Source organism: Dromaius novaehollandiae, chromosome 3, assembly GCF_036370855.1.
Source record: "Dromaius novaehollandiae isolate bDroNov1 chromosome 3, bDroNov1.hap1, whole genome shotgun sequence".
NCBI classification, from domain to species: Eukaryota; Metazoa; Chordata; class Aves; order Casuariiformes; family Dromaiidae; genus Dromaius; species Dromaius novaehollandiae.
The window spans coordinates 96,846,419-96,859,372 of NC_088100.1; the positions used below are offsets into that span (position 1 = coordinate 96,846,419).

The window sequence follows — 12,954 nt, forward strand, 5'->3', positions numbered from 1 at the left end:
CACAGTTCCTTCCTAGGTTTGCTCCTGGAGTGAAGTAGTCACGTTCCCTTTCCCATCTTGAGCTGTAGCCCAGATGAACCATCAAGTGTCACAGGAACTTATTAAGCTGATGTGTCAGCTGAGCTTTGGTAACTGTTCAAATGAAGATTCTTAGCTGCACCAAAAGTGAACTAATTCAATCACACTTAATTTGTTATGTTTGCATAAACATAATTGGTCCTGAGCTCTAAATTTCAATCTAGACACAAGCACTTCCCCTAAGAGTTCCCCAAATAAGGACACGACTTGCTTCAGGAAAAGATAAACAGAAAGTTTTCAGAAGAGGATAATTTAGCAGTTTTGAAGAACAATATGAAAACAAGCAAATCCTCTTTTTTATCTTCCTCTATGAGAGCAAAGGCAGAGGCTATGGAAAATTAACGCAGAGCAAACAAATGTGCCACTTCACTGAGCATGCATTACTACAGATGTAACTTGATGAAGAATTGTAGTACTATTATAAGAACAACATAAATATTTCTGCTTATACTAAGGACAATTACATTTCCTGATTCAGGACATAATAACTCACCTAGTGTGCTCAGGAGGCAAACCCTTTCCTCATAGTAGAAGTGCTAGGTAAATTGTGGTAGAAAAGGAGAGCTTCAACCTTCTGATAGATTGGGTACTGGCTGATGTAAAACTAGATGGATCAACTAGCTCATTGAATTGTGGCCATCTCATTGCTAATCTAAGGGTCTGATTCTGCTTAACCTTTTAGGCACTATGGGTAACATCTCGTTCTACAAAGTTGCCTGTAATAAGAGGAAATGCAACAGAGTCTGAGTAACATTAAGGAAAAGATGAAAGATGTAAAAAAAAAAATGTCCACAATTAACAATGACAAAGCAAAGATTTCTTCTATGGCTGCAGAGGCAGAACCAAGAGGACAATTCAGAGTAGAAATATGTACCTTCACTGTTGACAAGTATTGAAGCAGTTCCAGTAGCAGCATCTGTAGTCTGACCTACAAATGCTAAGAAAGGGAAAAGTTACAGCATGCGTTAGTTCAATACATTACTTTCAGCCAATAGCATGTGATTCAGTTTAATTGAATTAAATCTAAAATGAACCCATAACCTCCAGCAATTTAAAAATGCTAATTACCCTTTCATGTGCAACAATGCCAGAGAAGCTAACAACAACAAAAAGTGTTAATTTACACCCACAAAACAGAAATGCAAGTCCAACATTCTTTAATTTGGCTCCATCTCTGCTTCAGTGAAGGCATGTTATTTATATAGTTTTCTCAGGCATTCTACTCCTACATGTAAGCATTTCTTTTATCCAAAGAAACAATAGACTCAAGGCTAGAGAAAAGTAAAACGTTAAAACAATAGAGCATTTAATTCTCTGTAGATCTGCATTTCAGCAGGAATATTAAAATGTGCTATGAAGGCAGTGGTGAGGCTGTATGTTTCCTCTTTGGATTATTTATTCAGATAAATTAATTAGAAGTGAGGCTGGGAGCACTGTCTATTATAGAGAGTGTTCAATATTTACTACTAGAAAGACCTGTTCTCAGCTGTCAGTTTGTCAAGTATTAACCAGTGGTCCAAAACATTCTATGTTAGGTGTTTTAGTTAGGCAGAACTGTAGTAGAAGACTGTCAAAAAAGTTCAGTTTTTGCCAAGAATGATATACAAAAAAGATCTACTTTTTCAGTCGAGATAAATTCTCGTGACCTTTTCTTTAAGAAGCTCTGGTGTTCTAACATTTTAGCACGCAAACTTCACGGTGGGCAAGGGTTGGCTTTTTTTTCCCCACGAGATGTACTTTTTGCACCGAATTTAAAAATCTGCTCCAATTTGAACAAGGCTGAATAAAAATGAACATCATACTTATTCAGATTTGCCAGAGTATCTGGCAAGGGCAGAGCAGAACTCTCTTTGCAATTATAGCTTCTTTTTACCATGTACTAGGCCTACAACCTGGGACTGAAAGCAGAGCTTGTGACTTCTGTGCTTTCAATGCTCTTCCTGCAGGACACAATGTTAGGGAATAGGAAAAAAAAAAGGGGGGGGTGATAAGGCGATATGTTAGGGAACAAGAGAGCAATATAAAGAAACCATATGCCAACGATCCAGGATATGAAGGGGAAGTGGATAGACCGGGCATTATGGCAAGGTTTTTCATCCTGTACCCAGTATCCTTATGCACAATAACAGGGATAATTATAGATAAGGTTTAGACTGGGATGAAAAACCAGGGACTGAAATGAGACAGAACTAGGATGAAGTTAAGGAAAACAATGAGATCAACCTGGGCAGGAGTGAAAGGGTCTGTGCACACAGAGTCACCCTTGCCTCCAAATCGTGGAATGCAACTTGGGATCCCAGACCAGCCTCACCAGAAGAACATCCCATCTCCTTCCAGGACAGATCAACATATCAGGTGACAATCTAATACCATTCTGAAATATTTTTTAATTCAACCAGAAGAAGTCTTTACCTTGGATCTAAGTGTTCCAACCCTTCAGTTGATCGATGTGGGTATCAGCTAAGTGCAATACAATGGAAGTTTTGAAGGGATTTTTTCCTTCGCTTTCCTTTTGCTGCCATAATGACTATTTAAAATTTATGTAAAGATTGCAAAGTCAATCATTTCAATCAGAAAATATGAGACTTAAGGTTGCTTGTGGAATATTCATTTTCATTAAGTGCTATGCACTTTGATAGCTTTAATTACATGACCAAAGACTATTCCACTACACAAGGATTACTGCTTTATTCACAAGATAGGCCTGGTCTGGAGAGAATTAGAACTGCATACTAACAGACAGTATTTTTTATGATAGCCTGCCTTCCCTTGTTTGTTGTATAAGTTGGAAGTTGTTCACTGAATAAATCTTTATATACATTTGCAAAATATTCAGATGCTGTACTAATAAGCATAATAAAAAAGCCCACAAATTACTGATAATTCTGTCTTCAAAGCAGGATTTGAATAATGCAGAGTAAATGAAGCTTGTGGCTGCATATTAAACAGAAAAGATAAACAGAATATCTTCTATTTAGTGATTGCATCTGTCCATCTTGTCCACGCTGAAGGAGACAGGGGTCTTGTAGACAAAAACATGGTCATGTATTTAGACAGCACAGAATAATACATTTACACAAGACGGAATCAGGGTTAAAAAGATACCAAGGTAACAGAATATTGTGACTACTCATTTTTCCCTTTTCCTGAAAGCCTTTTAACATTGATTTTTGTGTGTATGTGTGTTAACAAAGATTGGCTGCAGTCTATAAAATGATTGCACATGTCATTTCACAAAATAAAGTTGAAATACAGAGTTAACAAATACAGTTTTGCTCTATCCCTTGCCCCTCACCCAAAAATAGAGAAGGGACAATAAAGCTGGATTTTTCAGTTTCTCACCAGGCATTATCATCATTAATGCCTGCCTAAATACTTGCTCAACTGCACTATCTTCAGGTCACTTGCACTAACATAATCATCTGAGATTCAGAGGTAATGACATTACATTTTATTTTCTTTCTTCAGTGGTACAGCTGACTTCAGAAGTCCCCATATTCTTAGTTATACTCATTCATTCCTGCCACAGGTGTCAAAACAATTATTCATAGTTTTGAATGGTAAAACATATCACATGGTTTGGTTTAATAAAACAGAACTGTCTTGAACGTTATTGACATACACAATTTTAACAAGTATATTGGCCCAACTACAGTACAGGCACAACTGGCCAGCATGGAAACTTCTTAAACTGGCTTTTCCACATGGGAAAATGCAACAGATAGCCCTATTCATTGTTCTTCTGGGGACTGATCATACAGAACAAATGAGTGCAAAGATTCCCATTTTTGCACCAACATAGACATGACAATCAGATAAGAAACTCTCCGTTTCTAATTTTTAAATCTTAAAAAATAATTCAAAAGGCTTCTTTAAAAATGAAATTTTACCTGTAGATATACCGTTCTTCTTCAAATTTTCAACGTAATCATTGCCAAAGGAATCCTTCCCAACCTGTACAAAGGAGAAAAAAAGATGGGTCTTCTGTACAAAAAAGTAAGATAGATAGATAGATCCTCTTTAGTCAGCAAAATGCTATGATGTAATTAGAATATAGGACTGTTTATTTTGCAGCATTTTGCCTTATTTATTGGAATAGTATTCTGAAGATCTCTCCTCCTATTTCGCAAAACTCCCCCCTCCGCCAACATCCCTATATTCAGAAGTTTCATTCTCTTATGACCACTTTGCTTCCTTGACATTGACCTTTTCTGGGGACTGTAAAATCTGGAAGTTTACTGAATCTTGTACTTCTGGATCATTATTCAGTTTCAAATTGAGAGCATTAATAGCAACTTCAGTGTCCTTCCTAATTGAAGTCCATATTTTGAATTTTCTAGCTCTAAGTTTCCCCAGTGGAAAAAATACCAAACTGTGGTTATGCTCTAGAAAGTGACTATAAACTATAAAATGGCATTGCTGATTTCTATAATTTTTCAGTACTAAATGTACTGCTTACAATCCAACATTTTTTGTTTGTTTTATCCAACAATACCAGGCTAACATGAGTTAGAGAGTCAAGCTATGCTCTATTGTTTTTCTAACAGCAAGTTGAAGAGCTTGTAATTTCAGCTCCACTAATCCTTTTTGCTGAACAGAATTCTGCTTGCTGTTTATTCAGAGCAATAAACATTTGTTTTTGTTACATTACGAAAGCTGAACAAAGTAGAAGAGGTATATGGAAAAAAAAGTGTACAACTTGCTTAATGTTAAAATAACATTAAGCATAGTTTTTAACTGACCAGTTTTAGCCCATGTGTTCAGCATGTATAGTTTGTGCCTCCACTTACAAGAGCAAGTTGTGTATCTGAGCACTACTGAAGTCTGACCAATACTATAGGAAGTATTTTTGCAAAAGAAAAGGAGTCATCTCTCAGATAAGTAGTTAAATCAAGATCCTGGTGACAGTCTAGATGACCAAGGAGTTGCATGAAGAGCCCTAATGATCCATCTTCTCATAAAATGGCACTAAACAGCTAAATCTGCATTTGAGCTACTAGGAAGCACAGAGCAGTTGCCCCTATTGCTTGCTGTCAGAAAGCTTTGAGAAGGCCTGAGTACTAGCTAATGATCATAAAAATCAAACCCTACAATTCAGAATTCTAAAATGTAAAGTGTCACAGACTGATACCCTTTCCCCCCACATATTCTATTGCACAACCATGCTCTGAAGCATACTTTATTTCCTACAACATCTATAAGGGATTTATCTAAAGCATTATTAGGGATGGACCCAGTCTTTTACAAAAGGACGACAGTACATCAAGTCAAAAGTAGCCTAACCAGATGGACTGTTCCACTAATAAGTGAAAAAAAAAACATTTATTTTGGTCGGTACATGGGTCATTGTTTGCACATTAGAACATTTCTGTATCTTCGATCACTCCCAGCTTTCCAGACAGGGCAGGCAGGTTGCCAGAAGCTGCAACTTCTGGTAGCTTTTGGCTGGAGGACTGCAGCCATCTGCAGTTTTAGACCTGAGCTATGCACACCTTTGCAACCTAACAGTTGTGCTATTGGAATGGATCCCACCGGATGGGATCATCTTCTCCTTCCCCAGGCTGCTGCAAAGCTTCAGCTACAACAAATCTCAGCATTTTTTCAGTTATTTCAGCAGGGAAGTATTTCATAACCATTTTCCAAAAGCTGAACTGAAACATACTTTCTTCAAGTCTGGGTCCTACATAGCTGACAGACAGCCATCCCTTATTGTTCAACTGTCACAACAACTGAGATCAGCCATGGTATTTCTGCTCACAGCAAGACATCTCAGTGCTGCAGGGAAGCCCTTGGAGGGGTCTCTGTGGAGGTCCTGCTCCTCTGGAAAGTTTTTTCCATGTTGTTCATCAGCATCCAGCCCAGTTAATTCTAGTGCATTTGAAGAGCTTATATTTCCATTCAGGCTTCGCCCCCAAGGAAGACAGAGCACTGGGCATCAGACTCATTTTAGATTAAAGGCACATTTACCGACCATGTCAAATTATATAACATTATTTTAAATATTCTCTGCTTTTTCTCATACCCTGCTAGATGGAATATTGGATAAATGGAAAAATAAATGTCTTAGTCTGCTGACCATAGAACATATGTGCTGAAATAGCATTTCTTCTTTCTTGAGATCTTAACAACAACAGCAATTTGTACAAGGATTATCTTCACATAGTTTGCAAATGAGAATTAGTGGAATTACATAAGTATTTTTCAGCCTGGGTTTTCCCCACTTGCTATCATGTTTTCTATGGGTAGCTAGGAGAGCTGCTGGATATGACAGCTAAAATTCTAGCAGCTTAGAGAATCAAATTCAGTCTGTACCTGAAAATTAATTATTATGAAAACATGTACCTGTTGACCATTTTTACTTCATCTATTCCATATACATTTTTGAGAGTATTTACTCCTTTCCTTGCTTAGTAAATTAAACAGGTACTAAAGACAAGTATAAGACAGTAATACAAAAGAATAAAAATATTTGAAGATATCTGTGATACTCTGAGTTGCATCTTAGATACAGCTATGTTCTTAAAATGAAGTAAGCATTCAGGCTTACAGTGCTTTTTCTTAAATTTGGCTTTCTGACCATCTGTATACCTTTAACCATTTGGAACTATAGTGAGAAAATAGTTGACTACGTAACACAGGAATACAGCACTCCTTTTTGTGAGTGGGAATCAAATGCAGCTGGGGCTTAAGTAAAATTTAGCATAACCAGTATCAGGCCAGTGACATCAATGCCCAGCAAGGATCATCCCATATTGTTTGCCAAAAGTAAAACAAAACTTTCTTCAGCACATACAGCTTCTTTCAGATGGCTTTCCTCCAACATCTTAATCTAGGAAGTTTAAAGGATTTTTTTTGTAATGGCCACTACAAAAAAAAAAAAGTTCAGGGAGCTTAGACCTCTCAAAGACCATTGTGCATTTTTCAGCACTGCCACAGGGTTCTTGTATGATCATAAGCTATTCATTTAATTTCTCAGGTCCTTTAGTTGCCTGACTATAATCATCTATATTTCTCTGAACCTTTGTCTTTCTTGTCTTTCTGAAGTGGCAACTAATCCATCAATGTGTTATTTTAGTGCACTGAGCAAACAGAGGAGGGGAGTTTAAGACTGATATTGTGATACATATTGGTAATCCAGACTAACATCAGCCATTTCCACAGATATTCAGATAGAAGTAACATGTTTGTCACTTCTATAAGCCAAACGCAGTATTTGGATTTTAAATTAAAATCCACAGCATTCTATGGCAACTCTAGTCATAACTGTAAATCATTCTAAAACGCCCTTTCTCCAACTCTCAACCAATAGTCGCTGGATCTCTTTTGTGTTTTAAAGTTCTGAGGTATGAAGGATGCCTTTGCACTTGATCTGAGATGTCTAGGTCTACTCTTACAGAGCAGATCCTCTGTGTAAATTGCAGTTCCCATAAAAGGATGCCACCCTCCAGTGGAACGTTGCTCTGGTATTAATACTGACTTCAGGCCAGAACTTCAGGTGGTAGAAGCAATTGCTGCGCCTTTCCTTGATAAAACATGCTGGGAATTATGACCAAAACAAAAATGTGTAGTGAGCATAAGGCAGGGGTAGGGAATCTGGTTTCAAGAACCTGAATCTTTAAGATGACTTGTTAAAGTAAAAATAATTGCATTGTAATGGCTCGTTATTACCTGATTGTTCTTAGTGATATTCAACAAGAGACTTTATACTATCCGATTGGCCTATGCAGATATGAGACTGTACTGCCATGATGCGAGACCATTTTGTGAAGCTACGAAGGGCATTTTTCATTTCAAAAGTAAATATTAACTTTTTAATTAAAAAAAGCTAAAATGTATAGATATAAGAGGAATCTGTTACTCTTTGCTGTTTCTCTTCACCAATAAATACACAACAGAAAGAAAGAAATAGGACTAGGTTTTATTCAAATAGCATAAATATGGTTTTGTAAAGCCATTAGTAGTAATACCAACTATGAAATTTTATTAAGAATGCAAATGTTTCCAGAAACATGTTATTCACTGACTGAGCATAGTCAAGACCATTAAAAAATAAAACAAAATTCACACTTTCAGGGGAAATAAAACCCTTAACATTTAGCAAGAAATGTTAGCAGAGAATTCATTGCCAATTCATCTTGTGCTTGAATCTGATTGCTTTTGAATACAAAGATGATCAAATACATATCAGTTACAGAAGCACAAACAGCCCCAATATAAAAGAGCACTGTAGAACAACTAGTGATAATGACTCACAGAAATGCTTGCAAGTATAATTTAGTTTTATAGCTACCCTTCTTTAGCCTAAATATCAGACTGGAAAACCAGTAAGGAAGGATTTCTTGACATGTTTCCAGTACTTTTCAAAAAAACCCAGACAGACAACGATCCGACAAATCTAGCATCTTCCCCCACCTATGGCAATAACAAAGTGTGGCCAGTCAATGTGAAGCTTTGTCTGCAGTTACCACGGGATAGACAGTAAGGCTACAGAGAGAGAAAATTTTATCTTAACCTTAGTAATATCACTCAAACCCCACAATGTTTAATTGCAAAAATCGAAGAAAAGCATTGTAAGAATATAGCATCTGCCAAACTGAATCGGACTGATGGACTGCTCAGTTCAAGAACTAGTCTTTAGAACTGCTGCATATCAGATGTTTTAGAGGATGGGGAAGAAATCCCATAGCAAGCAAAGGTGATACAATTTGCCTGTGAACATCTCATCCTGATCTCAAGTGATTAGACAATTATTTAACCCTTGAAACACAAGGCTTTATTCTCCTTCCCAAATCTGTTACCATCTTGTCAGTGTTTGATTTTCAGTCATTTACAGAGTAAATTTCAGTTTGACTCCAGCACACAGCAGACTGAATGTCATCAATTAAGCCTCGATAGCTGTCAAACTGGGCACTATAAAAAGGAGGGGCTAATGAAGTTCACTTGAGTTTTTAACATCTCAAACTCCCCAATTCTCCTTTCCATGGTACATCAATCTAAGTTTTGCAGCCTTTGACTACATGCAATTTCTGGCAGATCTCTAGACAGCTATTCTTCAATTCTGGTGGTGTTCTTAATACTGTAAAAACAGCCTCCTGGCCGCATTTCATGCTTAAATTTATAGTTGAAATCAGGAAAAGAAAAGGGAGTAAAAGTGAGATTAAGAAAAATCCAAACTTTTCTGTAAATCATCTAAAGTTTTACTGAAACTTGCATGAACTGTTCAGCTGTAATCCAAGAGGAAGTCAGCGCTTACCTTGCAGATCAGCGAGGTCTTGGCCCCAAGTCGAGCAGACTGGACACACTGATTGGCTCCTTTCCCACCAAAACCAATGAAAAACTTCTGTCCAAGGACAGTTTCTCCAGCTCTTGGCAATCGAGTGGTAAGGCTATTCCAATTTAAAGCAATATTTACATACATTAGTGAGTGAAAATTGCAAGCATCTTCCAAATAAGAGTTACACTCTTACAATCCTAAATGGTCCAACAGCCAGCCAAAACAACAAAAAAAGACCTTTTAGGGTCTCTAATTCACATATCACCAGTTTAAGTTTATTCCTTATATGCCACCCAGTCAAGCTTCTCGTTTATTACTTAAGAGAGGGACTGCATTTCTTTTGTCTGTGTTTTATGCTTCTACAAGAAAAGGAGCACTTGATCTCTGACTGGGATTCCCCAGTGCTAACACAATATAGATAAATAATAAATCTATAGGTCTCACTGCTTATGTTGTTTTTCTGTAACATTCAGCTCAAGTTTACATATTGTTCATTCAATTTCATTGAATCTCATTATACCTCCTTGAACCACCCTAAGTAATTTTTCACCTTGTCGATGTTCCCACCCATCAGAAATTGTAGATCATTATCAAAACCTTCCTCCCCTCTGCTGTCACTCAGGCACACTGTACATATTTAACTTTTTTCTCTTTTAATTTTTTTCTCTCATAAATCAAACTTTGCAACTTCTCAACATTTTATTGTTTCCTGAACTCACTCCAATTACATTTGCATCTTTCTGAGGATGGGTGCCAGAACCAGATGCACTAATACAAGTGCAGACCCATCATCTGTATTCAAGAGAGTCTGGTTTAATTTCCATTTTGGAAAAAAACAAAACAAAACTGTAATTTTTGCTAACCCTACCAGATGTTTTGGTATTTCCAGCAAAAGTTAAAAGAAAGAAAACACACCACGGGGACTATGTGGAAGAATTTCTCTGAATGCAAAAGGCTAGCCTCTTTTTGCCATTTCTGTTAAAGATAGGTAACTCAAAGCTGTCCTTACAACACAAGAATTACCAAAATTTCTGCCTCCTCGAACAATGCATTCCAGGCATGAGGTTTAAAAACAGAATTTCTTCTATTTCTTAGGCTACAAACAAGTTCATAACACTTGTGGAAGGGAGGCCTCCTACCACGGTCAACCGACAACTAGTCCAGACAGGCTTCCAAAAGTCGGTAGGGAGAAAAGGGACAGTGAGAAAAGGGGAGTCTGCAAGAATGCAGAGGAATCTGTCCTACTGAGGAAGAGTTTACCTTCAGCTCTTGTCTGTCATTTCATAGCATTATTTTGCCAATAAATCTTAGAACAGGTTCACAGTTCCCAGCCCTCCAATTCTGAAGAAAGGTGAATCAGGGAGAATCAGGGAGGCTTCTGCAGTAGTGCTTCAGTACAGAGTGCTTTTGAAAAGGATATGCAAAATGCATGTGTACTGCATTCTGAATTTATGCTGCAATTTTTGGAGCATATTACCGTCTGCAGAATAATTATGGAGTTAATGGCATAACATAGTTTTTGACATCCACATTAACTGAAAAATGTCAGGAAAAAGCAAGCATTTCTCCCTATTAATTTTCAATTTCAGCATCCATCAATCCCAAGATTTAGGATCACTGCGAAACTGAGAAAACTTGAAACCCTAGTGGAGCCCAACCAAGTTAAGATTTTTGCTTTATAGGAGTTGTTGCAGATCACCGCTTCTTCAGTAGTTAGTGCTTCTGGAGATATGCAGGTAGAGACGCAAACTCTAAGTAGGGCTATTCGCTAATACCACAGCCTGGTTTTTCATATGAGGGTTGAACTTCAGCATAAGGTACTGAGGCAGCAGGTCTATTTTGTGTAGGTGACCACAGAGAAACCCCAGAAGGCTCACATGCACGGCTGATGGCACTTCCTTTGTTTCCAGAGAGGCAGGGCCGGGAACATTCTGCTGGGAAATGTTTAGGCCATTTTAAATAAAAACATACCAGCTTTAAAAAAATTATATTCAGTGCCTTATATATATGGAAAGGGTCACTAAGGTAAATCTGTTTCCCCATACTGGCATCTGGTAGGTTGTTTATAACAGTGAATAACTGTAAGGTTTCAAGTAACAAGGTATAATGAGTGCAGATAAATACTGTTTATTAAGGGTAACGTCTATAATTTATTGCTATTTTCACCAGTTCCTGTGCCATTAGAAGGCAAAATAGTGATGGCTGTGGAGCTGAGAATAAAGGCGACAAAACTCAGATGAGGAAGCTCCTGTTCAGTCACTACCAAGGTACTGCATGCCTACTTCTACAATTCTATGTCATTCAGTAAAGAATAGTTATTTTGCCCAGCCTTGGTAAGAAATAGTAATAGCAGCTCGTGTATAATTCACTTCATCCACAGATCTCACTACATTTAGAAAAGCAGAACAGCATCATTATTCCTGTTTTGTGGGCGTGAAACTTAGGCAAGTCATTATGCCTTTCTGTGCCTCAGGTCAGCCAAGAAGCCAGTGACAAAATCAAAAATAGAGCTCAGCTCAAGCCAATAGGTCACAGCGTCTTCTCATTTAAATTGTACAGTAAGAAAATGGTATCAAGTCCCAATTCACTTTCCTTCCTTAAGGTGTTTTTAGGAGATTATAGCCTATTCTATTTAGAATTTGTTTCCACAAAAGCTAATATATTTTTAGACAAAGATTAGCAATTGCAACATTCCAGAAGACACCTGCTAATAGTGCAACTCTCTGAGTTCATATGCATTTTCAGGTAGCATATTCAACCATACATATTCTTGTTTTAACAGTGACTAGACCATGACTTGATTCTTCTCTCAGTTATGTTGGCATCAATGTGCAACTCCAATGAAAGCAACATAATTATACTGGTGAAAAAACATGCTCGGTGAGATGAGAATCTGGGCCTCAGTGTTTAAAGCAGCACGGCATAACAACTGCCTGTGGGAATCAAACAGCTTGTTGAAGACGGGAAGATGACCTTTTTTATTGTTTTGATGAAAAGGTACAAAGCAAAGGGCAAAGGATCAAGCTGGAACAGTGATTTATAATTAGCCAGTTTTAAAAATAGGCTAACAGGCTAGGCAAGAACATGCAGCAAGTTCCTGTAGCTCACTGTACACAACAACAAAAATCATTACATTTCAAGCATGATCGCCAATCCTTTCAGAACAATTCCCCACTCCAACAGCCTATTTTTATCCTTCATATTAAACAAATTCAGAGTACTGATCTATACATAAACTTGGACGTTTCACTTTCAGTGAAACAGGTATTCAAGAAAAAATACGTATTTTTCTAATGTAATGCTATTCTCTTGTCATTTAACTCTGCAGCTATACAAGATTACTGAATTCTGTTTCACATCAGACAATTTTAATGAGCATTTTAGGCTTCTGCTATGAGCAGGCAATGATGAGTAATCGGTATGATTAAGAAACCCTATAAATTCTTGGCTTATTGATGGTGCCACAAAGAATACTTATAATATCCTAAAAGTGATGAAACAGCTAATGTTACTCCAAAACTAGGCTAAATAAGTTAATTAGAAAAACTGTCACACTGGCTTTCAGAATTGTTACATAAAACGTTTTGTAAAGTCATTTACTA

General features: G+C 37.3%; 1 protein-coding gene across 1 annotated transcript in view; it reads right to left on the minus strand.

Annotated features, from left to right (window-relative positions):
* Nucleotides 1-12,954, minus strand: part of RBKS (ribokinase) — a 69,739-nt gene that overhangs the window by 41,731 nt on the left and 15,054 nt on the right. The window contains exons 2-4 of the mRNA XM_064509551.1: nucleotides 9,332-9,464; nucleotides 3,969-4,032; nucleotides 953-1,015 (exon numbers count right to left, since the gene is read on the minus strand). Of these exons, the coding sequence (XP_064365621.1) occupies nucleotides 953-1,015; nucleotides 3,969-4,032; nucleotides 9,332-9,464 (260 nt within the window). The remainder of the gene's footprint in view (nucleotides 1-952; nucleotides 1,016-3,968; nucleotides 4,033-9,331; nucleotides 9,465-12,954) is intronic.